Genomic DNA, 10512 nt, shown 5'->3' with positions numbered 1-10512 from the left:
CTGGCTCAAAAGCTCCCCCGCTGAGCACCTTGTGACCCACACCCCTGCCTGCCAGAGAACAACCCCTTTTGACTGTAATTTTCCTTTATCTACCCAAATCCTGTAAAACGGCCCCACCCCATCTCCCTTCGATGACTCTCTTTTTTTTTTTTCTTTTTGAGACGGAGTCTCACTCAGTCGCCCAGGCTGGAGTACAGTGGCGCGATCTCAGCTCACTGCAAGCTCCGCCTCCTGGGTTGACACCATTCTCCTGCCTCAGCCTCCCAAGTAGCTGGGACTACAGGCGCCCACCACCTCGCCTGGCTAGTTTTTTTGTATTTGTTAGTAGAGACGGGGTTTCACCGTGTTAGCCAGGATGGTCTCGATCTCTTGACCTCGTGATCCGCCCGTCTCGGCCTCCCAAAGTGCTGGGATTACAGGCGTGAGCCACCGCACCGGCCCGATGACTCTCTTTTTCAGACTCAGTCCGCCTGCACCCAGGTGGTTAAAAAGCTTTATTGCTCACACACACACACACACATACACACACACAGCACTCCCTGGGATCCAGCCTGGGGCACAGCGGGCCTCCCGAAATGACCCACCCGTGAACCAGCACATTGCACTGGTCCACATCACAGTTCCAGGATGTCAGAGTAGATTCAGTGCGTGTGTGCATTGGTTGGGGCTGTTGAAATGAATTCCTAGAAACTGGGAACTGAACACAAGTTTATCCTCCTCCAATCCTGGAGACCAGAAATTTGAGGTCCAGGTGTCTCAGGGCCACTCTCCCTGGAAAGCTCTAGGGGAGGATCCTTCCTGCCTCTCCCAGCTCCTGGGGGCTCCAGGCGTCCCTGGGCTTGTGGCCGCATCACTCCAGTCTCTGCCTCCGTCTCCACATGGCCTCCTCCTCGGTGTCAGTGTCTCCTCTTCCGTCTCTCACAGCGACACTGGATGGGGCCCATTGTAAATGCAGGATGGCCCCGCCTTACTTTGTTACATTTGTAAAGAGCCGATTTTCAAACACGGTTCCATTCATTGCTGAGCCATCTCTGTTTTCCTTCCATGGTGATGATGGCAGGAGAGAGGCGCCAACAGAGGGCCTCTGAACAGCAAGCAGCTTTGGCCTCCATCGGTGTCCCCAGTGCACAGAAAGGGAGGGGCTGGGCATCCGAGGCCACCCACTATGGAGATGCAGAGACCCTGGGCAGATGGCCGGCTCTCCCATTCCCGCCTCCAGAACCGTCTTTCTCATCCAAGAGAGCCAGGAATCCAATTCCCTGTGCTGTTCGGAGGCCCGTGGGGAGACAGAGCTCTTCTTTACCCTAAACCAGCTCAGGTATTGGGGCTGGTGCAGGCACATCCCGTGCAGAAGAAAAAAGACAAACACACAGCCTGCTCACCACCCACACAGCATGGAGGGGGCCCAGCGACCGACACCCCTGCAGGTTCCTGGGGTCCACACCTGCGTCCGGTGCTTGATCTCCAAATGGTCTGACGGGTCAGGCCAGTTGCCTGCTCCCCGGACTCCAGATGGACTCGCCAGGGGGGGAAAAGGACGCAGACAATGGGCAGAAGGCGGGGAACTCCGGAATCAAGCTGCACCCTTGGGTTGGGATGGGCTCCATCTCACGGAGCCTCCTTTGCACACCTGGGCCTCCGAGGTCCTCGTCCTGAGTCAGGGAGGCCTGATGGTGTTCCAGGGATCTGATGGGACCTCCTTTCCTATCAGGGATTCACAGAAGCAGAATAGGGGTGGGGGCGCCCTCCAAGCCAGGTCGGAACAACCGTGCCAAAATCACCGTGGTCAGCTCCAGGGTGGGGGGGTGGGATGGGGCAGGGAGGGGACGTGGGGAACACGGGAGTAGTTGACTTGCAGGAACCTCAGGTGCTCCCGGAGTCATCAGAGATGAAGTAATACATCTGTCCTTGTTCCTCTGAAGGAAGAATTCCAACCACAGCCACCACAGTGGCCCTGAGTGAAATCAACAGCAATTTCGGTGTGCACCGCGCTAGGGAGACCAGCACCTCTGGGGGAGAATAGAGAAGGCCAGAACCACAGCTAAGGGACGATGTCAGCAAGGAGAGGAGCTGGGAATGGGGCTGGCAGGTCGCCCAGGGAGGATATCCAGAAATCCAGTGGCAGAGGGAGTGGGGCTGGTTAAATGTCCATGCTCAGGGACCGACAGGTATGAGGAGTGTCTAAGGAGCTCGGGGGTGGACACCCCGGCTCTACTAAAAAAAAATACAAAAATCAGCCGGGCATGGTGGCACACGCTGTCTGGTGCATGGCACAGAGAGGCAGAGGCCCCCTCTGCAGCGTAACAGAGCGCCTTGTGCCCCGCTGGGCTTTGCTGATTTCTCCACCCTCAGTGAAACCTGGAGACCCTCACGGGTGCCTCTGCAGTGCCTGGGAGAAACGCAGCTGTTCTCCCTGAACCTCTGGCACGGTGGCCTCTCCCTGCGCCCTTGGCTCTCCAAGCTGCACCCCGGGGAACTCAGAACTCACTCTCCTGCCTCATGAGGCCGGGCCTGGGGGCTCCCTCCAGCCCTTCGGGGTGCGCACCGGCCTCGGAGCGCACGGACGTGGTCCTGGCAGAGAAGAGGCTCTCGCGGCGCGTGTCCAGGGAGTCTCTGGACACCCCACGGCAGCCCAAATATTCCCGCAGGCGCAGCTGGAATTCCCGGGAGGCAAAGTAATACACAAACGGGTCCAGACAGTTGTTGAGGCAGCTGAGACACAGCGTGAGCTTGTAGACGTGGTAGTAACTCTTGCCATAGAACAGGCGACCCACGATGTGCGCCAGGAGCACGAAGTTGTTGGGGGCGAAGCAGGTGACAAAGGCCAGCAGGACCACCACGGCCAGGCCCACCGCGCGCCTCCGCTGCTCCCGGCCGTGCGCCTCCTCCGTGCGTAACAGCTTGAGGATGGTGGCCGTGTAACAGGCCACGGTGACCACGAAGGGGATGAGGAACAGCAGGATGAAGATGGTGAAGAGGAACACGGCCCACATGGCCACGCTGGGGAGCATGGTCCACTTGAGCACATCGAAGCAGGTGACGATGCCCAGGGCGTGCACCGGGTAGGTGAGGTCGGTGCGCGCCAGCGGGGACAGGGCGGCCAGGAGCAACAGCCAGGTCCCGGCACACGCGGCCACCGCGTAACGACGCCGGCGCCAGCGCTTGGAGCTGAGCGGGTACAGGACCCCCAGGAAGCGCTCCACGCTGATGCACGTCATGGTGAGGATGCTGGAGTACATGTTTGCGTAAAAGGCCACGGTCACCACGTTGCACAGCAGCACCCCGAACACCCAGTGGTTCCGATTGCAATGGTAGTAGATTTGGAAAGGCAGCACGCTGGCCAGCATCAGGTCCGTGACGCTCAGGTTGATCATGAAGATGACCGACGGGGATTTGGGCCCGATGCGACGGCACAGGACCCACAGGGAGAAGAGGTTACCCGGGATGCTGACCAGCGCCACCAGCGAGTACACCACGGGCAGGGCCACCGCGATCGCCGGGTTCCGGAGCATCTGCAGCGTGGCGTTGTCCGGGCCGGTGCTGTTTGGGACCTGCATCCTGGAGGGGTCCTCGCCCGGGCTCTGCAAGGGAAGGGTGCGCGGCTCAGGGGCGCAGGTGGGGAGGTGGCTGCCCCGGGGGCTCCTGAGCGTCGCTCCTGGGCACCAAGGAGGGCGGGGAAAGGCGTTAGCAAGGCTCCCTGTCTCCTCCATGCCTCCCGCCCTTCCTCCCTCCTTCCCTCTCCTCCTTCTTTCCCTGCCTGCCTGCTTCCTTTCTTCACCCTCGGTCATTTTCTTCTTTCCTCTCTTCTCCCCTTTCTTCTTCCTTCCTCCTCCCTCCTCCTTTCTCTCCCTCCCTCCTATCTTCTCTTCTTCCCTCCTTCCTTCCTTCCCTTCCTTTCTTTTCTCCCCTTCCCTCCCTTCTTCCCACCCTTCCTTCCCTCACTCCTCCCTCCCTTCCTTCTCTCTCTTCTTCCATCCTTCCCTCCTTCCCTCCTTCCTTCCTTCCCTTCCTTCCCTTCCTTTCTTTTCTCCCCTTCCCTCCCTTCTTCCCACCCTTCCTTCCCTCACTCCTCCCTCCCTTCCTTCTCTCTCTTCCTTTCTTCCTTCCTTCCCTCCTTCCTTCCTTCCCTTCCTTTCTTTTCTCCCCTTCCCTCCCTTCTTCCCACCCTTCCTTCCCTCACTCCTCCCTCCCTTCCTTCTCTCTCTTCCTTTCTTCCATCCTTCCTTCCTTCTTTCCCTCTCTTCCTCCCTTTCTCCCTTCCTACCTTCCATCTTTCCTCTTTCTCCTCTTTCCTCCTTCCCTCCCATCCTTTCTTCTCTTCCCTCCCTGCTTCCTTCATTCCTTCCTTCCCTCCCTCCCTCTTTCCTCCTTTCCCTCCTCCCTTCCTTCCCTCCTTCCTTCCCTCCCTCCTTCTCCCTTTCTCCCTTCCTTCCTACCTTCCTTCTGTCTTTCCTGTTTCTCTTCTCTTCCTCCTTCCCTCCCATCCTTCCTTCTCTTCCCTCCCTCCCTTGTTCCTTCCTTCCTTCCCTCCCTCCCTTTCCTCCCTTCCCTCCTCCCTTCCTTCCCTCCCTCCCTTCCTTTCTTCCCTCTTTCCTTCCATCTTTCCTCTTTCTCCTCTCTCCTTCCTTCCCTCCCTCCCTCCTTCATTCCTTCCTTTCCTCCCTCCTCCTTTCCTTCCTTCCCTCCCTCCTTCTCCCTTTCTCCCTTCCTTCCTACCTTCCTTTTTTTCTCCTCTCTCCTTCCTTCCCTCCCTCCTTTCTTTCCTCCTTCCCTCCCATCCTTCCTTCTCTTCCCTCCCTCCTTCATTCCTTCTTTCCCCCCTCACTCTCTTCTCCCTCCCTCCCTCCCTCCCTTCCTTCCTTCCTTCCTTCCCTCCCCTCCCTCCCTCCCTCCCTCCCCTCCTTCCTTGGATCAGGGAGGTCATTGGAGACCTTGGTCCATGTCACAGGCTGAGACTCTTAGCAGATCCAGAGCGGGGCCTGTGGTGACCTTGGGCAGGTTGAACGCATTGTTGTACAGACCTCACGCCTCCCTCACCGTCCCCCATGGATGGAAACCACAAAGGGACCGTCGGCCCCTAGGTGTTAATCGTTTCATTTCAGGGACATTCCTCCCACAAAGCATCTAGCAGCAGAAAACAATCCGAGCGCCGGGAGACCTCCAGCGTCTTTCTAGCTTTTAACACCCATGTCAGCCCCAGGCTCCACCCTGCTCTTTCTTCCTCCAGAGGAGACCTGTGACTTCTTACCAACTGCTGCACGAACAGCTTCCTCAAACTGGTTTTCAAATGGCCCAGAGCTTTCATTTCAGTTTCAGGGAGAAGTTCCGTGGCCCGCCTGGACGTGCCCAGGTGTGAAACCTACGGTTATGCACGCGTCAGCACCGCCCCCCACGGCCAGCTGGGCACCTCCGGCCACCTATGGCTTCAGGAGAAAAAGCAGACCCTTCCTTCTTGGGGTTCCGCCTGCTGTGGCCGTGGGGGAACGTCTGGAAGGAGAGACGCTTGAGCCATGAACTGCTGATGAAAAATGTGTCTGTCAAAGGGACACTATTTTTATTTCGAGAATGTAAAGTGGACAGAACTGGAAACAGCCCTGGAATTGTTCTTTTGTTTGTTTTGGAGATGGGGTCTTGCTTTGTTGCCCAGGCTGGAGGGCAGTGGTGCAAATGTAACTCACTGCAGCCTCCAATGCCTGGCCTCAAGCAATCCTCCTGCCTCAGCCTCCTGAGTAGCTGGGTCTACAGGTGCATGCCACCATGCCCAGCTAATATTTTTATTTTTGGTAGACATGGGGTTTTGCCATGTTGCCCAGGCTGGTCTCAAACTTCTGGCATCAAGCAATCCTCCTGCCTTAGCCTCCTGAGTAGCTGGGACTACAGGTGAGAGTACCACCATGCCCAGCTAATATTTTTATTTTTGATAGACATGGGGTTTTGCTATGTTGCCCAGGCTGGGCTCAAACTCCTGGCTTCAAGCAATCCTCGAGTAGCTGGGGCTACAGGTGCATGCCACCATGCCCAGCTAATATTTTATTTTGGTAGACATGGGGTTTTGCCATGTTGCCCAGGCTGGTCTCAAACTCCTGGCTTCGAGCAGTCCTCCTGAGTAGCTGAGACTACAGGTGCGTGCCGCCATGCCCAGCTAATATTTTTATTTTTTGTAGACATGGGGTTTTACTATCTTGCCCAGGCTGGTCTCAAACTCCTGGCTTCGAGCAGTCCTCCTGCCTTAGCTTCCTGAGTAGCTGGGACTACAGGTGAGAGTACCACTATGCACAGCTAATATTTTTATTTTTTGTAGACATGCGGTTGTGCTATGTTGCCCAGGCTGGGCTCAAACTCCTGGCTTCAAGCAATCCTCCTGAGTAGCTGGGACTACAGGTGCATGCCGCCATGCCCAGCTAATATTTTTATTTTTGGTAGACATGGGGTTTTGCTACATTGCCCAGGCTGGTCTCAAACTCCTGGCTTCAAGCAATCCTCCTGCCTCGACCTCCCAAAGTGTTGGGATTACAGGCCTGAGCCACCACACCTGGGCTGGAATTTGTGGCTTCCAGGTAGGCAGCTGTGCCTCGCACACATTGAACCATCACGTGCTGTTGGAAGTCCTGCAATGGCGGCCTCACCCAGCCACCCTCCTGTCTGTACCTGTGTGGTCTGACCATCCAGCAAGCAGTCCCTTCGCAGCCAGATGTGTTGTAATTTCGGGTCTGTCCCCTGTGGCCACTGGACAGCCCCCAGGGAAGACAGCCAGGCAGGACTGCTGAGCAACACGGGTGATTAATCAAGAAATTACCTCTAACTGTCACCAGCTGCCCTGACACAAGAGGCACCACCGGCTTGTGGTTTGGGTCCCGCCGAGGCTGGGGCGGCAGGATGGAAATTTTACAAAATGAGTGTACAACGGTTGCTCTTGGCGGTGTCTGGCCTGCAGAGGTGGCTTTCCAGAAATATCTGGGCACTGAATGGTCTGAAGCAACGGACCGACCACAGGTGGGCGCTCAGGGGCTGCAAGTTGGACCCTCTTTTTCTTTTCTATTTTTTTTTTTTTTTTTGGCACTCTGTCACCCAGGCTGGGGTGCAGTGGCGTGATCTCGGCTCACTGCAACCTCTGCCTCTCGAGTTCAAATGATTCTCCTGCCTCAGCCTCCCGAGGAGCTGGGACTAGAGGCGCCCGCCACCCCGCCTGGCTAATTTTTGTATTTTGAGTAGAGACGGGGTTTTACCATGTTAGCGAGGCTGGTCTTGAACTCCTGACCTCAGGTGATCCAATGGCCTCGGCCTCCCAAAGTGCTGGGATGACAGGCGTGAGCCACCATGCCCGGCCAGGTTGGACCCTTTTTCTTACGCTTTGCAGGAAAATGCATACCTGTCTGGCAGCAATGCATCCAGGAACGTTTCTCGCCTGTTGAGGGTCTGTGTGTATCTCTCCCAGCCCTCTCATTTATTTCTTCTAAAAACAGCTTTACCAGCCTGGCGCGGTGGCTCACACCTATAATCCCAGCACTTTGGGAGGCCGAGGCGGGTGGATCACCTGAGGTCAGGAGATCGAGACCATCCTGGCTAACATGGTGAAACCCCATCTCTACTAAAAAATAACACAAAAAAATTAGCGCGGTGGCAGGTGCCTGTAGTCCCAGCTACTCCGGAGGCTGAGGCAGGAGAATCGCTTGAACCAGGGTGGGGGCCAGAGATTGCAGTGAGCCGAGATCACACCATTGCACTCAAGCCTGGGCCACAAAAGCGAAACTCCATTTCAAAACAAAACAACACAATGCAAAACAAAAACCCTTCAGAACCCCACAACTGTCAATCCTGTTGTTTCCTGTCCTTAGCCCCTGTCAACCTCAAATCTGCTTCTGGTCTCTGTGGATTTGCCTATTCTAGACATTTTATAAGAAGAAAATTCGACAATATGTGATCTTTTGTGTCCAGCCTCTGTCCCTGAGCCTGGAGTCTTCAAAGTTCATCCACACAGGAGTCTGTGTCAGAGCTTAAGTCCTCTTAGTGGCTGCAAAATAGTCCATTGTGTGGGCATATAGACACCATGGAATACGATGCAGCCATCAAAATGGATGAGTTCATGTCCTTTGCAGGGACATGGATGCAGCTGGAAACCATCATTCTCAGCAAACTATCTCAAGAACAGAAAACCAAACACCGCATGTTCTCACTCATAGGTGGGAACTGAACAATGAGATCACTTGGACACAGGAAGGGGAACATCACACACCGGGGCCTGTTGTGGGGAGCGGGGAGGGATAGCATTAGGAGATATACCTCATGTAAATGACCAGTTAATGGGTGCAGCACACCAACATGGCACATGGATACCTATGTAACAAACCTGTACATTGTGTACATGTACCCTGGAACTTAAAGTATAATAATAAAAAAAAGAAGAAATGTAAGTCCATAATGAGATATATGTGCTTTGCAATGGTAAGAGTCTATGAATTAATATAAAACATGCGTTTTTTTAATCAGAAATGGTTATTAAAATTTTATGAAAGTCCTTTTCAGCATCTATGAAAATAATCACATTTTTCTTTAGGTCTATTAATGTGGTAACATGAATATTTTAATTATCTATTCCCTCAGTTGTCAAATACCATCATTTGTATAACCAGGTCTTTTAAAAAACAGCTTTTGGGGGGCAAAATACAAATACAAATATTATTTATATAAATAAAAAAATTGTCCACTGTATGGATAGACAAATTCTGTGTATTCATCCTCTGTGGATGGACATTTTGGTTCTTTCTGATTTTTTTTTTTTTTTTTATTGAGACAGAGTCTTCCTCTGTTGCTCAGGCTGGAGTGCAGTGGCACGATCTCGGCTCATGGCAACCTCCGCCTCCCGGGTTCAAGCGATTCTCCTGCCTCAGCCTCCTGGGTAGCTGGGGCTACAGGAACCCGCCACCACGCCTGGCTAATTTTTTTGTAATTCTTTTTTCTTTTGAGACAGAGTTTCCCTCATTTTGCCCAGGCTGGAGTGTAACGGTGTGATCTCAGCTCATTGCAACCTCCGCCTCCTGGGTTCAAGCGATTCTCCTGCCTCAGCCTCCTAGGTAGCTGGGGCTACAGGAACCCGCCACCACGCCTGGCTAATTTTTTTTGGATTTTTTTTTTTCTTTTGAGACGGAGTTTCACTCTTTTGCCCAGGCTGGAGTGCAACGGTGTGATCACAGCTCACTGCAACCTCCGCCTCCCGGGTTCAAGCAATTCTCCTGCCTCAGCCTCCCGAGTAGCTGGGGCTACAGGCTCCCGCCACCACACCCAGCTAATTTTGTATTTTAGTAGAGAAGGGGTTTCACCGTGTTAGCCAGGATGGTTGCGAACTGCTGACCTCAGGTGATCCACCCTCCTCGGCCTCCCAAAGTGCTGGGATTGCAGACGTGAGCCATCGTGCCCAGCCCTTTTTTTTTTTTTGTAATTTTAGTAGTGATGGGGTTTCATCATGTTGGCCAGGCTGGTCTCAAACTCCTGACCTCACATGATCCGCCCACCTCAGCCTCCCAAAATGCTGGGATGACAGGTGTGAGCCACTGTGCCCGGCGTGTTCCTGATTCTTGGAGCTGCTCTCCCCTATTCCCAGCCCTGGGAACCCCTTTCTGAAGGGTTCAGATGCAGAGAGCAGGAATCCTACAGTCTTGTTCAGGGTGGACCTTACAGGATTGGGATGCCAAAGAGACAAAAGCAACCCCTCATTGGCAGCAGGGATGGCACGCTGGTGACAGACCCTTTTGACAGCTGCTGTCTTCTAGCTACAACAACCCCTCTTTCCTGAGTGTTGGGGCTGTCTCCAAGTACTGAGCACACAGGGGAGCGAGAGGGCCCAGCCCTAAGGAGTCACAAGCCAGCCCCGTGCTTGTCATCTGCTCTCCTTTCTGGGTTTCTGGGGTGTTTGCACCACCCAGTTTGTGGTTCTTTTGATAGGGCGGCCTCGGGAGGCCCTAAACGCCAAAAGCAGCAAATGGCCCTTTGTCGGAGCTGTGGTGCTGGAAGACAATCAAAACGGATGCTGGCTTGAATTGCCTACTTTGATCACATAGGAGGAAGTTGTCGTGGACCACACCTTGCATGATACTCTCCTTATTGAGGCTATTCCTTACTTAGAAATAGGGTCTGTGGCTATGTCATTCCTGAAGTCAAAATGCGGTCATAATAGAGTAGTGAGAGGCCCTAACAGAATTCACCGGTGTCCTTAGGAGAAAGAGAAATTTAGGCACAGACACAGAGAGAAGGCATGGGAAGATGAAGACAGAGATGAGAGTGGGTGGATGGGTAGATGGGTGAATACATGCATGGATGGGTGGGTGGATGGATGGGTAGATGCATAGATGGGTGGATGAATGGGTACATAGGTGGGTGGATGGATGGATGAATGGATGAATGGGTGGCTGAGTGGATGAGTGCCTGGGTGGGCAGATGGATGGGTGGGTGGATGGATGGATGGATGGATGGATGGATGGATGGATGGATGCATGGAGTGCATGGAAGGGTGGGTGG

General features: G+C 54.2%; 1 protein-coding gene across 10 annotated transcripts in view; it reads right to left on the bottom strand.

The window, feature by feature from the left end:
- Window positions 1–367: 367 nt before the first annotated feature.
- The window catches only part of P2RY8 (P2Y receptor family member 8), a 77859-nt gene continuing 67714 nt past the window's right edge, over window positions 368–10512 (bottom strand). For 5 of the 10 annotated variants that reach the window (XM_017854248.1, XM_017854251.1, XM_017854250.1 and 2 more), the window contains one exon: window positions 368–3655. In XM_017854248.1, coding sequence (XP_017709737.1) covers window positions 2478–3557 — 1080 coding nt within the window. In that variant the 5' untranslated portion in view covers window positions 3558–3655 and the 3' untranslated portion in view covers window positions 368–2477. Of the gene's footprint in view, window positions 3766–5021; window positions 5669–10512 lie in introns of those variants that run through there. The other 5 variants (XM_017854255.1, XM_017854254.1, XM_017854253.1 and 2 more) reach the window with 3 other exon arrangements.

The sequence above is a fragment of the Rhinopithecus bieti genome, unplaced genomic scaffold (assembly GCF_001698545.2).
Source record: "Rhinopithecus bieti isolate Rb0 unplaced genomic scaffold, ASM169854v2 scaffold_38008, whole genome shotgun sequence".
Taxonomy (NCBI): domain Eukaryota; kingdom Metazoa; phylum Chordata; class Mammalia; order Primates; family Cercopithecidae; genus Rhinopithecus; species Rhinopithecus bieti.
This window is presented reverse-complemented; position numbering and strand designations above follow the sequence as displayed.